The 21193-nt window shown below is 40.1% G+C and overlaps 1 protein-coding gene across 1 annotated transcript in view; it reads right to left on the minus strand.

The window, feature by feature from the left end:
- Nucleotides 1-6519: 6519 nt before the first annotated feature.
- AXDND1 (axonemal dynein light chain domain containing 1) overlaps nt 6520-21193 on the minus strand; it is a 190812-nt gene continuing 176138 nt past the window's right edge. Inside the window, exons 23-25 of the mRNA XM_064276579.1 lie at nt 12005-12093; nt 10925-11163; nt 6520-6787 (exon numbers count right to left, since the gene is read on the minus strand). Coding sequence (XP_064132649.1) covers nt 6699-6787; nt 10925-11163; nt 12005-12093 — 417 coding nt within the window. The 3' untranslated portion in view covers nt 6520-6698. The remainder of the gene's footprint in view (nt 6788-10924; nt 11164-12004; nt 12094-21193) is intronic.

The raw sequence follows: 21193 nt of genomic DNA on the forward strand, positions 1-21193 counted from the left end.
ACAGCAGTATATTGCAAAATGATGCCAATCTTAGGATCATCTTTTGTCACTTGTCTCAACAGTACCACCTTGCCTTCACCTCCATCCATAGCTGGGAAGACCACACATTCAGGGCTCTGGGAGCCATTGTTAGCCCAGTCTTGCTAGGTACTTGGATTTTAGTCGAGCACTGCATCTTCCCAAGATCATGTAGGACTACTAGATAATTTCAAACCCACATTTTCATATACCCGCGACAACTTCATTTACTGATAAAACAGAATCTGCTTAAAAGGTTGTACGTATTGAGATAACTTTCAATACTGTTTTAACAGATGATTTCATCCAGTTCTGAAAAATTTTTACACATTTTATTAAAAGCCTCTGCAGTCCCTATTCCCATGGACCATATTTGGTTGTGGGGGAGTGGGAGTGCTGAAAGCCACTGACTGAGCAGTTCCTTCTGGAGGCAGTGTGAGATTCTGAACCCAGAGTAGCAGGTAAAGCTGTAAACCATGCAGAACTGCCAGAATACATACTGTGGAGTCCACAGGGCTGTCAATCCAAGTAAGCCAAAGGCAGATACCAAGTCTGCCAGAGCCATAGGTATGGTACCAGACAGCAGAGATAAATAGGATAGGGTGTGGGCTCCTGGGTGATTTCCTAGAATGTCTAATCTATAGTGGTGTATGGCTTGATTTTGTGGACCAGCCAGGGCATGGTCAGAGATGATCCAGCCCATCTAAAGACCCAGTGGCACATTAGAGCCTTCCTGGAGTGGGAAGTGTGTGTTTTGGAGTGTTTTGGTCCATACTCATCCCAGCGTACTGGCTATTGGTGTTAAGGTAGCACCAGGATTGTAGATCACTTTTTACCCCATATATGATGGTTCCTGATCTCAGGTTGGCATAAGCAATAAGGAAGGAGGTAGAGTCTTGCTGGGTCAGGCATAACAAGTAGCCAGAACACAATTCTAAGTTGAATGCCTGGATAATGGCTTTTACGACCTGTAATAGTTCCTTGGGAGCACTGGTGGTGCAGTGATTAAGTGATTCGGCTGCTAACCAAAAGGTTGGCAGTTCAAATCCACCAGCCACTCGTTGGAAACCCTATGAGGCAGCTCTACTCTGACCTATAGGGTGGCAATGGGTCAGAATCAACTCCACAGCAATGGGTTTTAATAGTTCCTTGTAGCACTCATCTTTTTGTCAAAGGCAGATTTTGCTTACATATCTGGGGAGTGCCTATGGTACCTCCCGCTAACTGGTTTCTTCTGGTGTCTGGCTCTGGTCAAGATTTAAACTGCTTTCAGGTTGGCTTGAGTGCCTTGTGGCATCTTCAGGTATTAACCAGCTGTTGAGGTGGGAAGCCTTCATAGGAGGAAAATAATGGGGTAAGTTGCTATGAAACTGCGCTGTAAACAAGTGTAGTGAATAGTCCAAGGTAAATTCTTCAGAGACTAGCTAGGTGAGTGGATAGTGCTGTCTGCCAGATGTCCGGCAACAGAAGTCTTCTCTTGAGAGCAAAGTACGACATTCCAGCTGGTTAAGGATCTTGAAATGATGAATGGAAGATAAGCTGGAAAGCACTATCCAAAGCTGGAGTATGTGCTGCTAAACAGTTTTTTTCTGAAAATGTAAGGTCCCTGGGGTGGTACAAATGGTATGTGCTCAACTACTAACCTAAATGTTGGTGGTTTGAACCCACCCAGGGGCACCATGGAAGAAAGGCCTGGCAATTTGCTTCTGTAAAAATTACAGCCAAGGAAACCTTATGGAGCAGTTCTGTTCTACTCTGTAACATGGGGTCACCATGAGTCATCATGAGTCAGAATCGACTTGAAGGCAACAGGTTTGGTTTGGCTTAAGCCAATGAAAGGGAAAAGGTGTTTCAATTTGGTGTTGGAGTACACCACAACAAGATGACAATGAGAGCAGAACAAGTGTATGACAGATTCTGTGATAATGGTGTTCTGGGTCATTAGGGAGTTGACAGTGATGTGGTAACACTTTGGTTTGCCTATAACCAACTTACAGGCAGGTGGCTTAAGGATTGGTATACTGGAGGTTGTTTGGCTCAGAATCACCAGGAGGAGGCCTGACGACCCTAAGACGACTCCAAAGGCCCTCCTTAGAGTTCCAACAGCCATCAGGTTGGAGCTCTGCAGTCTGGACCTTCCTAGCCAGGGGGCCTAGCAGGCAGTTGTGGTACAGTCTCTGCATCCTGCATCCTTGGCGGCCATGTCTGAATGGCTCTGAGTAAGTGTGCTCCTCCCAGCTAGATTGCCCCTGGTAGCTACAGAGTTCATTGGCAGGGGATCCACTGGAGATATGAGGGTCCTGAAGCCCTCTGGAATTCTGGCTTGTGTGTCATTGCTCAGTAGTTGAGCTGAGTAGTAAGTAGAGAATGTGGAACTCAAACCCTTTGAAAAGGGGTAATCAACTGAACTTCCAGCTTTTGCTGAACTTAGAGAAGCAATATAGCACTGAAGCTGAGAGCTAGGGTTATCCTGGTACACATATTGAGTTTGATCCAGGTTCCATCACACACTAGCTGCTTAACCTTGAACATGTTTACTAATCCTCTTTGAGTATGAATGGAATAAAAGTAGAACCCTCCTCACAGGATTGTCATGGATAAATGAGATAACGTTTGTGAACTGCTTAGCACAGTGCTTGCACAAGGTAAGTGCTCAATATATACTGGGTATTACTATTATTCAGGGGCCCTGGTGGTGCAGTGGTTAAGCATTTGTCTTCTAACCAAAAAGGTTGGCAGTTCAAATCCACCAGCTGCTCCTTGGAAGCCCTATGGGGCAGTTCTACTCTGTCCTATAATGTCACAGTGAGTCAGAATTGACTTAATGGCAATGGTTTTTTTTTTTTTTTTGGTATTACTATTATTCTGGTTTTAACCCCGTAGTTCTAAAAGACAGTAATCAGGAGCCTGACCCCTTCCACGTGTTTCCCCCATGATTCAAAGGCAGCCCTGATGGCCAGTAGTTCTTGCTCCCAGGGTGGTTGATCTTAGAGCCTGTTTTCTTGAGAATTTGAAATGAGATCTTCTGTTTCAGACTCCCACTATGGTATTACAAGCATTTGTTTCAAAGGTGTACAGCTGTTTGAGATCACGGGAAAGCAAAAGCAAGACAGAAGAGACTTTATTCTCTTGGTGGGCAATAGTTACAGTCAGAAATCAGACAAGCCCCATGTCTTTCATTCTTGCTTAGGTTTGACTACTTCGGTGGCCAGAGTGGAAAGATGGAAGATGGATTACTCGCATTACCTCGTGACCTCTAGGATCTGGAATGGAGGGTTGGAGTGGGGATACCTTATTTGCCAAAAGGCAGCTTGCCTTGGCTAGATGGATCATAGGAACGATTAAACTTATCTTTAGACTTTCAAAAGTGTTTCTCTCAGCTAGCCTAGAGGTAGCCCATATTATGCTTCTGCCTACATCAGGAGCTCATGGGTGGCCCAAAGCCCCGCAAATACAAGAGGGTGCTCTCCAAACCAACAAAAGCCACTGCAATTCAGAAAGTCTTGCAGGAGCCCTCTCATCAGCCATTTGAGAACAAAAGGAGCACTATCTGACCAAATGGCACTGCTGAATATTGGGATTGCTCGGGGAACCTCATAAGGCTCTCTTCCATTGGTCATCTTCTTAGATACAGACGAGCTGCACAATCCAGGAGGTCCTACTTCTTGAAAACCTGCATTCTGCAAAGTTAATCCTTGAGATCAGGGAGATTAATGGACTTGTTTAGCATGCCTGAATGGGAGACTGCCTTGAGGCTGTGGTAAACCTGGCTAGAGTAAGTTCTTATTTTTCTGAGGCAGAGATGGAAGTCCCGATGAACTCTAGGCCCTGCTTCATATCAATTTGACTACAGAGGGCCTTAGCCTTCGGTTCAGATGGCAAGCATTCCTGTTTTGCATGCATGCAGGGCTTAGGCAGCAGGGCCATTGAAGTTATATTCCCAATTTTAGAGTAACTCCTCTGCTTCCCTGAGGGAAAACACTTGCTAGTAGTTGGCACACTTATTTGGAATCCAGAAATGGACAGAGGACAAGTCTCTGGAGCTTTGGGGCCTGCAGGCAAAATTTTTAGCAGTCTTTGGAAGTGAAATGCAAATGCAAGGTGTAGGTTTCACAGGTAAAATCTGGATCACTGAGCTCCAACTGCGAAAGGCCACAAACAAGAGAAAATGCAGTCAATGTGTGCCAGAAAGTACCAGACAAGTGATCAGGCCATGGTGAAGTCAGTAGGACCAATTGTGTGGACCACTGTTCATATGCATGGAGTAGGTCTGGGTGGACAAGGGGCTTGCTAACCAAAATTTATAAGGTCCCTGAGCACACTGATACAGACCTTACCACCCTTGGCTCTACAGGGAAATGAACAATGTCACCACTGAGATTGAGGGTGTGTGAGATAAGACCCATACAGTTTCTTCTTTACTGAAGAGCCACAGCAACTTTCTGGCAGAGGTCATCATGGCTTTGTCTGACACCTGAGCACAAAATGGTTGGTTTCCTGCAGCAAAAGCACAACAGCCTCACCTGGAAGGCAGCAGGTGCCAGTGATGTACAGCAAGAGTTCCTTCATTTTGCTTGGGAGGCTACCTCATGGTCACCATGAAAAGGTGTGACAGAGTCTCGATAATACCTTAAACTCTTTCCACACTCAGCTATTTGGGAGAGCAGTGCTGCCCAGGCTAACCTGCAGAGAGCCCTTGTGCAAATGTATTCCTGGTAGTGCATTTTTAAAAACCACTTAACATTCACTATGCCTTCCTAACAAGATCCTACTTTTCTTTGGAGGATTTCCTTTTTCCATATTTCATCCCATCTTAGTGAAATAATAGACCAAGGTATCCTTTCTTCCCTTTAAGGAAGCTAGGGAGATCCCTAAGTCTACTTCTCACCATCCCTGGTACATTCATGGGTGGTGTGTGACCCCAAAATAGCCTTTCTCAGTCTTGGGACTTTGAAATTTTGGCAGAATAAAGTAAGAATGGATGAAATTACTGGAGCACTGGGGTGATGGTGAAGCAATTCTTGCTTCTGAGATCTTTTAAAATTACCTGTTCTTGTCTGTTCCTAGCCTGATTCTTCAAGATTTCCCTTCAATCTCTGAACTCCCCTATATCCTTTCAGTAAATTACTTTTCACTTATATTTGCAAGAGTGAGTTTCTGTGGCTTGCAACAAAACCATCCCAACTAATATAGGTGCATGATGCCAAATGCTCTCATTCTAATTGTAGCGGCAGCAGGTATAACTCTGGCATGTAGAGGCTGACCCTTCCATCTGATGGTGTCCGACACAATCTGAGAGGCAAGGCTGTCACGTGCAGTAGTGGGGGCTGCTGATGTGTGTGGAAATGACTACTCATTCCTGATAAGTCGAAAATCAAAATTATTCTGCAGTCCCACAAAAGAAGCCCCCAAATTTGTTAGAATCATCCAGGAATCTCTTTGGGAAGGAGCAAGGGTAGGGCTGGCTATGCCTCCACCTCCAGGTGGTAACTGTAAAGCACAAGTCAATAGCTTCAGCTTTGACTGTCAGTTGAGTCAGTGTAGAGCCAGCTGTCTGGAATTCTTCACCCCAGAAGTAAAGAGTGGAATTGGCCAGACTTTAATTTTTTTTTTTTTTTTATCCATTAGACCGAGGTAGATTCTAGGCACTGTGAGTTCTTAGATGGTGGCCAGGAACAGGCCCAGCTAGGGGCTGTAAATACTGGACTCACAGGGTTTCTGAGGATTAAGGAGCAGGTAAAGGTCTAAGATTCTAAGACAGAAATGCAGAGGAACACCAAATATGTGAAGCCAAAGCAGGTATAGTAATATTGGCATAGGTGTTTGGGGCCAGAGAGACAAGAGCAAATGCAGGGGAATTTGGAACAGTGAGGTAGGAGGGAACCCTTCCTGAGTGACTAACCAGAACGTTCATTTGTCATTTCTAACTTATTTTTACAGGTTAGTTCATTTCTAATGCATGGATGGGTCCACGGTCAGGAACAGAGCAGGCAAATGAGGCAGTAAAAGCAAAAAATGGAAATACTAGGTGAATCTTCAGCAACACAGGCTTCTGTAAAGGAGACCATTTGTGCAATGGCCTTGTGGCCCTTTGCTGTTGTCAAACAGCGTAGCCATGAATCCAGAGACCTGTGGCTTACACTGATCAGCTCTGTGACCTCAGCATGTAACCATTTCAGGCCTCAGTTTCATCTTCTGAGCAATGGAGATAACAGTATGTCCTCCACCTACTTTATCAGGTTATTATAAAGGTCAGGTAAATCATAAGAATGCTTTGAGAAAGCAGAAAATGCTGCAGAAACCTAACAGCATTATCAGGATCCTCTCTTCTAAATTAGAAAAATAATTATTTTTGTTTTCCACTCTTCTCTGCAGAGTTCAAAGTCTTCAGAAAGCATTATTTTCTTAACAGAAGCTGACACTTTTCACAGACCTCTACTAGGAAATCAATTGAAGAAGCTAGTAAACTTTTGCACAAATGACTTTTTAATCTGGTCAGTAAACTAATGCACTGACTCCCTGTAGCCATCACTGGGACTTTTAAAGAAAAAAATCCTCTTGGGTTGTGTGTCGTGGCTTTTCTAATAGCTGTTGCAAAGGGAGTCCCTCCCGTTAAGCCACACTGTCAGCTCTCCAATGGGCTGTGTTCAGTGGGTGTGGCCATTGGGAGCCACTGGTCTCTATGGATGATGCTTGGGTTTGATTTTGTGATTGGATTTAGTCCGGGGTCTGGGTTTAGAGCTGTGATCACTCTCCTTGTGCTGTACCTCTGGAAAAAAAAAAAAAATTAGAATATTGTAGTAATTATTATATTTACTGAGGGCTTTTAACTTTACAGAGCATTTTAAAAATTCTATTTTGAGTAACCCTCAAGTTACCCACAGGCTGTGTGCCAAAAATTTGACCCTAAACTGGTTACTGAGATTTGGAATGCATTTTCTCAAAGTTTCAATGTGGCTAATTGCCTGAATTCTGGGTCCTGGGGTCCTAGGCCAGGGAACTGTGATAGAGCACAGAAGAAGAGAAAGAAGAACACTTCCTCCTTCCTTCTTGTACATATTCCAAACTTAGTGAAAAAAACTGTCGAATCATTTGGAATCCTCCCTATCTATTCTTGCACTCCTCTTCTGTCTCCCAGTCTCCTTCCCTCCAGTCTCCTATGCACAGATCCTACGCAGACCCTACCCCTGGGATGGGTGCAGGAGACCTCTCACCATCAAGCCTGCTCTCCTGGTATGTGCATCAAAAGTGGCTCCATGACACCAAGCTTCTCAGCTTGAACCCTTTAGACTGTCTGCTGCCATCTTTATCCCACATTCAGTCACCTTTGTCCATGCTTTTGTATTGCTTTTAATGTGTCCTTCCCAAATTGCATTGTGGCCCCACTGAGATCAGAAACTGAGCTGTATTCATTTTTGAAAACTCCCCCCTCAATTCTTTTCTCCTCTCACAGCTTTGAACACAGTGCTCTGCTAAATATTAAAAATATGAACATAAAGACAAAAATAAATACTTCTCCCTCTCTGGCATCTGCCTAGGACTTCTTTTTGCTCAGCATTCACAAGGCTCCTTCCTTTACCATAATATCACTTTCCATTCCGTCACTGCTCAACTCTCGGGGGAAAATTAACTCACTGCACTAACTCATACGAATATGGCAGCATCTGATCAAGAGTGTCTGCATTTTTTAAAGGTGCTAACCTTAAGGAACATCTAACTTATGAACTTGTTGTTGTTGTTGTTAGCTATTGTCACGTTGGTTCCAACTCAAAGCGACCCTACGTACAACAGAACAAAACAATGCCCAGTCGTGCACCATCCTCACAATTGTTGCTGTGTCTGAGCCCATTGTTGCAGTCACTGTGTCAATCCATCTTGTTGAGGTCTTCCTGTATTCACTGACCCTCTACTTTACCAAGCATGATGTCCTTCTCCAGGGACTGGGCCCTCTTGAGAACATGTCCAAAGTATGTGAGACGAAGTCTCACCATCCTCCCTTCTAAGGAGCATTCTGGGTGTACTTCTTCCAAGACAGATTTGTTCGTTCTTCTGGCAGTTCATGGTATATTCAGTATCCTTCACCAACACCATAAATCAAAGGCATCAATTCTTCTTCGCTCTTCCTTACTCATTGCCCAGCTTTTGCATGCATATGGGGCAACTGAAAATACCCTGGCTTGGGTCAGGTGCATCTTAGTCCTCAAAGTGACATCTTTGCTTTTTAACACTTTAAAGAAGTCTTTTGCAACAGATTTGCCCAATGCAATACATTGTTTGATTTCTTGACTGCTGCTTCCATGGGTGTTGACTGCTAATCCAAGTACAACTTCTGAGCTTACAGAAGAAAAAGTTCAGGTCTTATACAGGACATGATTGCCTTGCTTAGGAGTCAGCTCCCCTAAGCTTTGTAAGGCTTCCTGTCCTCTACTTTAGGATCCCAGGCAATGACTCTAATGGGGATGTCTGGAAAGAGGGAGAAAGGTGGCTACTTTTTTGTATAGTTTATTGTTTATAGGTTGAGTACCAACTGTATATAGTTTCCTTCTACCTTAAATTATTAAAACTTTTCAGTTCTGGATTTAACCTAATCCCCAAGACCTTATGGTAATTGACAAAACTAAAGCCCCTCATTCCATATTGAAGGAGCCTCTCCACATTAACACACAGGCCTTCTGAATGGCTTGCATATTTATTTTTCTGTAATTTGGAAAAGGTCTAGTTTTCAAATCATCAGAATAAAATTGTATCCTCAGTGTGAGAGGATGAAATAAAATAATTCCTGAAAATTTTATATATTCAAACTCAAAACTAAAGGATTGATGTGCTTAGAATAAATAACATTTTCACCAGTTCAGAGTGAGAGCTCAGCTGTTTCCTCCAAATAGTGATACTTCTATACTGGGAGAAGCTGGCTAACTTCACTGTTTTTGCTAGGGAGTAGGTAGAGATAAGGGATAACAAAAGAAAACAGAAAGGAGATATCTTCCCTGTACTATTTCTTGACCTAGGAATGGTACTGGGAATAGATCACAGTTTGAAGATGAAAGCAAAGATAAAAAAAAAAAATAGCCTCCAATGTTGGGGATATTAAGAACTACTTGAGGGTGGATTACAACAGTAATTAGAGATAAGAAAATGAAGAGTTAAATTCCTTTTCTGTAGAATAAAATAGATTAGTTGTATCATAGAAAGGCCAACAAATACAAAAAAATAGAAGGAAGATACAAATCTCATGAGTCTCCGTCACTCAGAAATAATGTCTTCTCAATATTTGGGCATATTTCTTTCTGGTCTTTTTTCTAGGCTTTTAAAAATTGTGTCATATGAGAGGCAGGAAGGGACAGGAACTCTGGACAAATGGACACGGGGAATCCGAAGTGGGAAGGGGGAGAGTGTTGGCACATTGCGGGGATTGCAACCAATGTCACAAAACCATTTCTGTATACATTTTTGAATAAGAAACTAATTTACACTGTAAACTTTCACCTAAGGCACAATTAAAAAAACAAGTTTACTGAAAAAAATAAAAACTTTAAACCATATTGACTAGCTGAATGCAAATCCATACTTGCGATTTTCCAGCGTAAATTAGTAATTTAAGGTGCATGGAAGTAAAACCAAATCTTGCAGATAAGAAAAATGGTTAAAAAAGAAAAAAATTTTTAAAGCATCTTTTGTTAAAACTCACATTTTGGGTTCTCTCAAGCTCCCGTATGTTAATGGCAAAGCATCAACTTGAAATTATGTCATTACATCCTGATAGAATGGGAGAAAAATGTGGAACAGAACCTCAAATTCTTAAAGAATCCAGACTTACTGGACCTGTTGGGACTGGAGGACTTCCTGAGACTACCCTGAGATACTCTTTAAACCTTAAACCGAAAGTAACTCCTGAGGTCACTTTGCAGCTAACTAACAAATTAGCTCGCAAATAACAAATATCCCTCGTAAATACTCTGCCCCTTTAAAAAAGTCACTTATATGAGACCAAATGGTCAACAATGACTTTAAAACGAAGATGAGAATGTAAGGATGCAGGAAAATTAGATTAATGGAAACAGAACAACCAGAAGGGAAATAATGAGAATGTTCATGTATTGTGAAGAATGTAATCAATGTTACTGAACAATTTCAGCAGAAATTGTTGAATGGGAACCTAAATTGCTATATGAACCTTCACCGAAAACACAATAAAATTATTAAAAAAAAAGAAAAAAATGGTGTTATATCCTGTTTCTTGCTCTTAATATTTTAACAAGAATTTCTAATGTCAATACAAACTCCTTGTAAACATCTTTTAATAGTTCTATAATATTCATGTGTATTAAAATTTATTTAATCTTTCTTCCAGGATTGAAAGGGTCGGTGTTTCTATTTTTTTTTCTACTAGATACAATGATACACTAAACAACCTTGTGCATTAATTTTTTTTTTCTGTATTTAGGATCATTTCCTTAGACCAGATTCTCAAGAGTGAAATTACTGGGTCAAAGTATATGCATGTTTTTTAAGGCACTTCATATATATTGTCAAATTATTTTCTAAAAGGGTTCTATTTGTCCACTCACAAGAATTAACTGTAAAAATAACTATGTCATCAATTTTGGCTAGCACTGTGTTCTTTTGTTTAAAAAAAACCTTTGCCAGTTTCATAAGTAAAAATTTTATCCCATGATAGTATTTATTCTACAATTGTTGGTCATTTGGTTTTCCTTTTTGTGAGTTGTCTGAATAAGACAGTTACAAAGTTAAATGTGTGTGTATTCTTATGAGAAGAAGTATAAACTAGTAGATCATCACTAAAAAGACACTGATATTCTTCTAAAATATTGTGACCCAGTTAAGTTTACTTTAATAAGTACAAACTAAATAAAGCAAAAAAAAAAAAAAAGAAGGCAAGCCTCACCTTTCTTTGGAGATTTTGAGGAACTAGCTACTCGCCTAACTTCTCCTTCTTCTTTGTCTTCTTCATCTTTGTATCCTTCATTTTCTTCTTCTTCTCTTTCAGGTTCCTTCTTTTTAGGCTTCATGAATATGTCTTCTAGTTCCTTCTCCAGTTCTTTATTTTTTATAAGGGTATAATGAAGTTTTTCATTTACCTCATCAAACTTCTCTTCTGCCTGTCTGGCTCTGCTTTCAACCTCCCTGATGTAGACAAAGTCCAGAGAAACAAAACAAAACGGAAAGGGTAAAAAAAAAAGAAGTATCGTTGATCTAGAAACTCATTGTCTAAAAGGGGCAATGGGATTGGATGAATACATCTGAAGGGTATAGACACGGGAAGCAGTAACACCAATGATTATCCAAGAATTGAGGGTCTGGGAGCTACTTCAAATGTTAATGTCAGTTGTAGTTGTGCTACAATTTAAGAATACAACATATTTATCATTTTTAAGTGAAATCTGGCTTTTGAGTGTTTGGAATTCTTCTTCAATAGCTATGGAACCCTTTTTTAGGAGTTGATTTTGGCTTCTTTTAATTGATATGATTCGATAAACCAAATTCAATAGTGTCTCTTTTTCTAGTACCTTTAAAATCAAATTTTACAGTCAAGAAAACTAGTTTGAGATGTGCTTCTTAGAGCACATGTCATATGTCTCTATGCCTATGCTACTGGCATCCTCAACCATTTTAACTTTTCCTAGTCTTTAGGCTATGTAACATTCCTTCTTGAGCCATAGTAGTTTCACCTAGCTCCTCTGTTTCCCTAAATCATCTCTTAGACCATACTAAATTGGATCACTCCAGACACTTCCCCACAACACACATACACACTATGACTTCTTCATCTCCACTGTGAGCAAGGACGGACATTCCTACTAGGACACTGTAGTTCACTGCCTCTAGAAATTTGGTGATACCCATCTCACTAGTGAGGACGAAGGAAACCTAAGTGTCAAAGGTAAGCCAAGAAGTTCAGATTTCCCAGCCAAGCCTCCTGGCCAGCAATCATCATCCTCTTACCATTCTGGTACTTCATACTTACTGTAACTTCTCCTGCATATGTTCAATTATAGTCATTGCTTCCATATACTTATTCTTTTGGGCCGGTGTACCTTGATCAGCTGCTTCTCTCTGACAAAGAAAATACGTGATATAAATGAACTTAGAGTCCTAGCAATTAATACTCTACTTCTTTAGGATATTCTGGGTCAAGCCTTTCAGGATATTTTCCTATGATCCATATCTATCTAAATAGATGATTAAACACACTGTTAACACCAAAAAAGAATAGAGATTGCCTGTGGCCAAATTATTCATGCTAAAGGTGGACATAAATTTGATTACAGTTATAAAGAAGAGGCAGGGAAAAAAATAACAACAACAACAAAAAGAAACATGGAAAGAAGAAAAGGTTTAAAATTTAAAGGGGAAGGTAAACAAACTTTTCTAATAAATCAAGTTAAAGATTAAGTAAATTATATCTTATTAATAATTGACTTCACTAAGAATATAACATTGCAAAATCCAATAAGATTTTTAATCTACATTCCTTAGAGAACTTCATAAATAACAGTTAAAGGTGTAAATTCGGCTATATAGTGAAAAACTTCTTTCATTTATTTTGATACTAGATATATTCCTGAAAAGGAAATAAATAAATAAATAAGAGGAAGGTGACAGAAATTCAGAGGACAGAAATTACAAGCATACTTTTAAAATGAATATTATGGGTGGAGCCAACATGGCACTAGAGACAGAAACTCCACACTGTCCCTCCATAGCAAAGACCTGAAAACTGAGTGAAACAGAGACAAACGTCAATCCTGGAACCCTAAGCATCAAGCGAAGACACAAAGAACTCAACCGAGAACTGAATGAAATAAGAAACTGACATAGAACAGAGACTGAGGAGAGATGTGAGTGGAGGTCCCCTATTAGGTAACGCAGCATGGATTTGCCATCCTGGACTTCTGTCGGAGATCAGCAAACAGGGAGTACAGGAAAACAGCTTGACTGGGAGCTCCCAGCAAGACAGAGCACCCGGTAACCAGTGATACACACTTTCCCACCCCCCACCCTTGTTCCCCCTGCTCGGCCTCTGCCACTTCCCAGTGGGTCAAGGTCGCTTGGCTGGGAGGCGCCGGCTCCATGCTGCTTGGGTTCACCCTGCCTACACTGGCCAGCCCCTTCAGTGCCATTTCTTTGTTGCTGCTGTTGCTTCTTTTGGTTTCTTCCCTGCCTCTCACCTCTTCCCCCTCCTTTCTCTGGAACACCTGGCTCCGTGCGCCATCTTTGCTTCTTCTTGATAGGCTGTGAAGTCCCACTGGGCTGGGGAACTGCCTCTCTCTGCTTACCTTCTTTTCCGGAGAAAAGACTAGGAGCCACTCCCCTGGTCTGCACAGCCACGTTGGTGGGATCCCTGGGGGCATTTCTTTTTTCTTTCTTTCCTTTTCTCTTTTTCCCTTCTGTTTTTCTTCATTTCTCAGGTTCTCATCTCTCTCTACTTTCCTTCTTTTTCTGTCTTCTGAACACCTGGCGCTGTGTGCCATAGTGCCTCTTCTAGACGGACTGTGCCCCAAGGCCTGGGAGCTACTTCCCTGGTCACTGGTGGAATCCCTGGGGGGCATTTCTTCCTCTTTTTTAACTCTATTTTCTTTTCTCTTTTTTTCCATTTCGTTTTTCTTCATTTCTTGGTTTCTCACCTCTCCACTCCAATGGCAGGCTCCCTCAGCACTTTTTTTTTTTTTTGGCTCCTGCTTCTCTCTCCTCTCTCTCTCCTTTTCCATACCCAACTTAGCTCTACACATCACAACCTTCCCCCCGCCCCCACGCCTATCTGCACCATGTGCTAAAAATTGCAAGCCCAAGCAGCACAGGAACAGCCTACTGGAACCTACTGGAACCTGCCCTGCACTGACCCCTGGCCGGCCCTGTTGGCTCCAGTATGTGTCACAAACAACCCATCCCAGGCCCTCTCCTTCAGCTAGCTCTGCTGGCTCAGCACCACAGCTGAGCGACTTGCCCTGCCCATTGGACAAAGAGGTGAAAAGTATCGTGCTCACAGATGAGAAAACAACAAAGTACGCAGGCCCACATGCTCAGACATAACCAAATAAAACAAAAAAGCAGGACAAAACAAACAAAGCTACAACCAATAAGTGAAGAAAATAACTACTGAATGACCCAAAGACAGCAGACAGTATCAAAACATAAAAAACAGGACAGGATGGTTCCAGTAGACATCCAAAATAAAACACCAGATGAATCTCCAGGAGAAAAAAAGGCACTGGAACTACCTGATGGGGAATTCAAATCTCTAATATTCAGAGCTATACAAGTGTTTATGCAAAAGCCAGACAAAAATGATGAAAAAATTAACAAATTCATGGAAATACAAACAAAACAACAGAAGAATTCAGGAAAATAATACAGGAACAAAATGTCAAAATAAATTCACAGCTAGAAATCATACAAAAAAAACAATTAGAAACCCAAAAGATATACAACACGATTTCAGAAATGGACAGTGTCATTGAAGGTCTGAGGAGCAAGCTCGAAAAAAATGGAAGATAAGATCAGTGAAACTGAAGCAAATACTTGGATACCACTTTGAGGAAAAATCAGAAAACAGAATGAAGAAAAATGAAGAAACCCTGAGAATGATGTGGGATACAATCAAAAGCAAAAACTTGTGAGTGATCAGAGTGCCAGAACGGGGGAGAAAGCGGAAAACACAGAGAGGATCATTGAAGAATTGCTGACAGAAAACTTCCTTAATATCATGAAAGATGAAAAGCTGACCATCCAAGAAGCTCAATGAACCCCATATAGGATAGACCCCAAAAGAAAATCACCAAGACATACCATAATTACACTTGCTAAAGCCAAAGACAAAGAAAGAATCCTGAAAGCACCTTGAGAAAACCAAAAAGTCACCTACAGAAGGGAAACAATAAGACTAAGCTCTGATAACTCAGTGAAATCATGCAGGCAAGAAGGCAATAGGATGACATATATAAAATCTTGAAAGAAAAAAAATTGCCAACCAAGAATAATATATACTGCAAAACTCTCATTCAAATACGATGGTGAAATTAGGACATTTCCAGATAAATAGAAATTAAGGGAATATGTAAAAACCAAACTTACAAGAATTATTAAAAGAAGTCCTCTGGTTTGAAAACAAACAACATCAGACCACAGCCTGAATCTAGGACACAAAATTGCACCAGCCAGATACCAACCTAGGAAATGAACTCTCAAGGACCATTCAAAACCAAAAGATTCACAACACGGAACCAGAGAGGTTAATCTATAAATGACAACATCGGCAGAACAATAAAAGAGGGAATAAACAGTGTAGGTATAGAACTTCCTAATGGAGAGGAAGGCAAGATGATACCAAGTAATAATACATTAGTTCAAACCTAGGAAGATACAGGCAAATTTCAAGGTAACCACAAGGAAAGTTAACAAACCTACTCATCGAAATAAAGAAGAAAAACATAAAGTCTCAGTAAAAACAAAATCTACAAAAACAAATGGAATCCAGCACAGGAGAGTAAGAGGAAAAAAGGAAATATCAGCACCACAGAAAAAAAAAAAAAAAGAACTACAAAATGACAGCAATAAACTCACTTATCAATAATACACTGAATGTAAATGCCCTAAATGCACCCATAAAGAGACAGAGAGTGACAGAATGGACAAAAAAACAGGATCCATCAGTATGCTGTCTACAAGAGACATACCTTAGAAACAAAGATGTAAGCTTATTAAAACTCAAAGGATGGAAAAATATATGAAGCGAACACCTACCAAAAAAGAGCAGGAGGGGCAATACTAATCTCAGATAAAATAGACTTTAAAACAAATCCACCATAAAAGACATAGAAGGGCACTAGATAATGACTAAAGGAATGATTAATCATGGAGCCATAACCATAATAGGTATCTATGCACCCAATGACATGGCTCCAAAATACACAAAACAAACTTTAATAGCAGTGAAAAAGAAACTGACAGTTCCACAATAATAGTAGTCTTCAACATACCACTCTCAGTAAAGGACAGAACACCTTGAAAGAAACTGAACAAAGATACAGTAGAGCTAAAGTGCACAATCAGGCAACTCAACCTCATAGACATGTATAGAGCACTACACCCAACAGCTGCAAAGTACACATTCTTTTCCAATGCACATGGAACGTTCTCCAGAATATACCACATCTTAGGCCACAGAGCAACTCTCAACAAAATACAAAACACTGAGATAATACAAAGTATCTTCTCTGAACACAATGCCATGAAAGCAGAAATTAACAACAGGAAGAGTAAGGAAAAAAAAAATCAATTACATGGAAACTGAATAACACCCTGCTTACAAACCACTGGGTAATAGAAGAAATCAGAGATGGAATCAGAAAATTCCGAGAATTAAATGAGAATGAAAATATATCATACCAAAACCTTTGGGACACAGCAAAGGCAGTGCTCAGAGGTCAATTTATAGCAGTAGATGGACACCACAAAAAAGAAGAAAAGGAAAATATCAAAACATTAGTGACACAGCTCGAACATATAGAAAGAAAAGAGCAAAAGAAGCCCATGGTCACCACAAGAAAGGAAATAATAAAGATCAGAGCAGAAATAAATGAAATAGAGAATAGAAAAACGACAGAAAGAATCAACAAAACCAAAAGTTGGGTTTTTGAAAGAATCAACAATATCAACAAACCACTGGCCAAACTGACAAAAGAAAAACACAAGAGGATGCAAATAACCCAAATAAGAAATGAAATGAGGGACATTACAGCAGACCCAATTGAAATAAAAAGGATCATAACAGACTATTATGAAAAACTATGCTCCAACAAATTAGAAAACCTAGAGGAAATGGACAAATTTCTAGAAACACACTACTTACCCAAACTAACACAAAACGATGTTGAAAATCTGAACAGACCCATAACAAGAGAAGAGATTGAAGAGGTTATTTAAAAACTCCCAACAAAAAAAAAGCTCTGGCCCAGATGGCTTCACTGCAGAACTCTACCAAACATTCAGAGAAGAGCTTACACTAGTACTATTCAAATTATTTCAGAAGATAGAAAAGGAAGCGATACTTCCAAATTCATTCTATGAAGCCAGCATAAACCTGATAGTAAAACCGGGCAAAGACACCAAAAAAAAAGTAAACTACAGACCAATATCTCTCATGAATATAGACGCAAAAATTCTCAACAAAATTCTAGGCAATAGAATTCAGCATCATTTCAAAACAATAATACACCATGACCAAGTAGGATTCAATCAGGTATGCAAGAATGGTTCAACATTAGAAAATCAATCAATGTAATCCACCACATAAGTAAAAGGAACAAAAAGAATCACATGATCATCTCAATCGATGAAGAAAAGGCATTTGACAAAGTCCAACACCCGTTCTTGATAAAAACTCTCAATAAAATAGGTATAGAAGGAAAATTTCTCAACATAATAAAGGACATCTATGCAAAACCAACAGCCAACATCATTCTTAATGGAGAGAGGCTGAAAACATTCCCCTTGAAAACAAGAACAAGACAAGGATGCCCTTTATCACGACTCCTGTTTAAATTGTGTTGGAAGTCCTAGCTAGAGCAATAAGGCAAGAAACAGAAATAAAGGGCATCCAAATTGGTAATGAAGAAGTTAAACTGTCCCTATTTGTGGATGATATGATAATATACATAGAAAACCCAAAAGACTCCATGAGAAAGCTACCGGAACTAATAGAAAGATTCAGCAGAGGAGCAGGATATAAGATAAACATACAAAAATCAGTTGGATTGCACTTTTGATCCAAATTCCAATGACATTTTTTAATGTGTTTGAGAAACAAATCACCAACTTCATATGGAAGGGAAAGAAGCCTCGGATAAGTAAAGCATTACTGAAAAAGAAGAAGAAAGTGGGAGGCCTCACTCTACCTGATTTCAGAACCTATTATACAGCTACAGTAGTCAAAACAGCCTGGTACTGGTACAACAACAGGCACACAGACCAATGGAACAGAATTGAGAACCCAGATATAAATCCATCCATATATGAGCAGCTGATATTTGACAAAGGCCCAGTGTTAGTTAATTGGGGAAAAGATGGTCTTTTTAACAAATGGTGCTGGCACAACTGGATATCCATTTGCAAAAAAATGAAACAGGACCCATACCTCACACCATGCACAAAAACTAACTCCAAGTGGATCAAAGACCTAAACATAAAGACTAAAACGATAAAGATCATGGAAGAAAAAATAGGGACAACGTTAGGAGCCCTAATACAAGGCATAAACAGAAGAATACAAAACATTACCAAAAATGACGAAGAGAAACCAGATAACTGGGAGCTCCGAAAAATCAAACACCTATCTATGCTCATTTAAAGACTTCACCAAATGAGTAAAAAGACCACCCACAGATTGGGAAAGAACTTTCAGCTATGACATCTCCGACCAGCGCCTGATCTCTAAAATCTATATGATTCTGTTAAAACTCAACCACAAAAAGACAAACAACCCAATCAAGAAGTGGGCAAAGGATATGAACGCACACTTCACTAAAGAAGATATTCAGGCAGCTAACAGATACATGAGAAAATGCTCTCGATCATTAGCCATTAGAGAAACGCAAATTAAAACTACGATGAGATTCCATCTCACTCCAACAAGGCTGGCGTTAATCCAAAAAACACAAAATAATAAATGTTGGAGAGGCTGCGGAGAGATTGGAACTCTTATACACTGCTGGTGGGAATGTAAAATGGTATAACCACTTTGGAAATCTATCTGGGGTTATCTTAAACAGTTAGAAATAGAACTACCATACAACCCAGAAATCCCACTCCTCGGAATATACCCTAGAGAAATAAGAGCCTTTACACAAACAGATATATGCACACCCATGTTTACTGCAGCTCTGTTTATAATAGCAAAAAGCTGGAAGCAACCAAGGTGTCCATCAACGGATGAATGGGTAAATAAATTGTGGTATATTCACACAATGGAATACTACGCATCGATAAAGAACAGTGATGAATCAGTGAAACATTTCATGACATGGAGGAACCTGGAAGGCATTATGCTGAGTGAAATTAGTCAGAGGCAAAAGGACAAATATTGTATAAGACCACTATTATAAGATCTTGAGAAATAGTATAAACTGAGAAGAACACATACTTTTGTGGTTATGAGGCAGGGGGAGGGAGGCGGGTGGGAGAGGGTTATTTACTGATTAGTTAGTAGATAAGAACTACTTTAGGTGAAGGGAAGGACAATACTCAATACACGGAAGGTCAGCTCAACTGGACTGGACCAAAAGCAAAGAAGTTTCCGGGATAAACTGAATGCTTCAAAGGTCAGTGGAGCAAGGCGGGGGGGGGGGGTGCAGTTTAGGGACTATGGCTTAAGGGGACTTCTAAGTCAATTGGCAAAATAATTCTATTATGAAAACATTCTGCATCCCACTTTGAAATGTGGCATCTGCGGTCTTAAATGCTAACAAGCAGCCATCTAAGATGCATCAATTGGTCTCAACCCACCTGGATCAAAGGAGAATGAAGAACATCAAGGTCACACGATAACTATGAGCCCGAGAGACAGAAAGGGCCGCATGAACCAGAGACTTACATCATCCTGAGACCAGAATAACTAGATGGTGCCCGGCCACAACAGATGACTGCCCTGACAGGGAGCACAACAGAGAACAGGAGATCAGTGGGATGCAGACCCCAAATTCTCATAAAAAGACCAGACTAAATGGTCTGACTGAGGCTACAAGAATCCTGGCAGTCATGGTCCCCAAACCTTCTGTTGGCCCAGGACAGGAACCATTCCCGAAGACAACTCGTCAGACATGGAAGGGACTGGACAATGGGTAGGAGAGAGATGCTGATGAAGAATGAGCTACTTGTATCAGGTGGACACTTGAGACTGTGTTGGCATCTCCTGTCTGGAGGGGAGATAGGAGGGTAGAGAGGGTTAGAAACTGGCAAAATTGTCACGAAAGGAGAGACTGGAAGGGCTGACTCATTAGGGGGAGAGTAAGTGGGAGTGTGGAGTAAGGTGTATATAAGCTTATATGTGACAGACTGACTTGATTTGTAAACGTTCACTAAAAGCTCAATAAAAATTATTATAAAAAAAATCAGTTGGATTCCTATACACCAATAAAGAGGACAATGAAACAGAAATCAGGAAGAAAATACCATTTATAATAGCCCCTTAAAAAACTAAAATACTTAGGATTAAATCTAACCAGGGATGTAAAAAGACGTATACAAATAAAATTACAAAACACTACTGCAAGAAACCAAAAAAGATCTACGTAAATGGGAAAACATACCATGCTCATGGATAAATGGATTGAACATTGTGAAAATGACAATTCTACCCAAAGCAATTTACAAATACAATGCAATCCCAATAAAAATACCAACAACATTCTTTAAAGAGATGGAAAAATTAATCATTACCTTTAAATGGAAAGGGAAGAGACCCCGGGTAAGTAAAGCACTACTGAACAAGAAGAAGAATGTAGGCGTACTTGCACCACCTGAGCTCAGAACCTACTATACAGCTACTCTAGTCAAAACGGCCTGGTACTGGTACAATGACAGACACATTGACCAATGGAACAGAACTGAGAACCCAGATGTAAATCCATCCACCTACAGTCACCTGATCTTCGACATGGGCCCAAGGTCCACAAATGGGGAAAAGACAGTCTTTTTAACAAACGGTGCTGGCAAAACTGGATGACTATCTGCAAAAAAAAAAGAAAGTAACAGGACCCATACCTCACACCATACACAAAAACTAATTCAAAATGGATCAAAGACCTAAATATAAAACCAAGAAGTATAAAGATCATAGAAGAAAAAATAGAATCAACGCTAGAGGCCCTAATACATGGAATTAACAGGATACAAACCATAACTAACAATGCACAAACTCCAGAAGATGAGCTAGATAAATGGGATCTTCTAAAAACTAAACACACTCATCAAAAGACTTCACCGAAAGAATAAAAAGAGAACCTTCAAATAGGAAAAAATTTTGGCTATGGCAAATCCAACAGAGGTCTAATCTCTAAAATTTACAGGAAAATCCAACACCTCAACAACAAAAAGACAAATAATCCAATTAAAAATGGGCGAAGGTAATGAATAGACACTTCATCAAAGACGTCATTCA

This window comes from Loxodonta africana, chromosome 25 (genome assembly GCF_030014295.1).
Source record: "Loxodonta africana isolate mLoxAfr1 chromosome 25, mLoxAfr1.hap2, whole genome shotgun sequence".
Classification (NCBI taxonomy): Eukaryota; Metazoa; Chordata; class Mammalia; order Proboscidea; family Elephantidae; genus Loxodonta; species Loxodonta africana.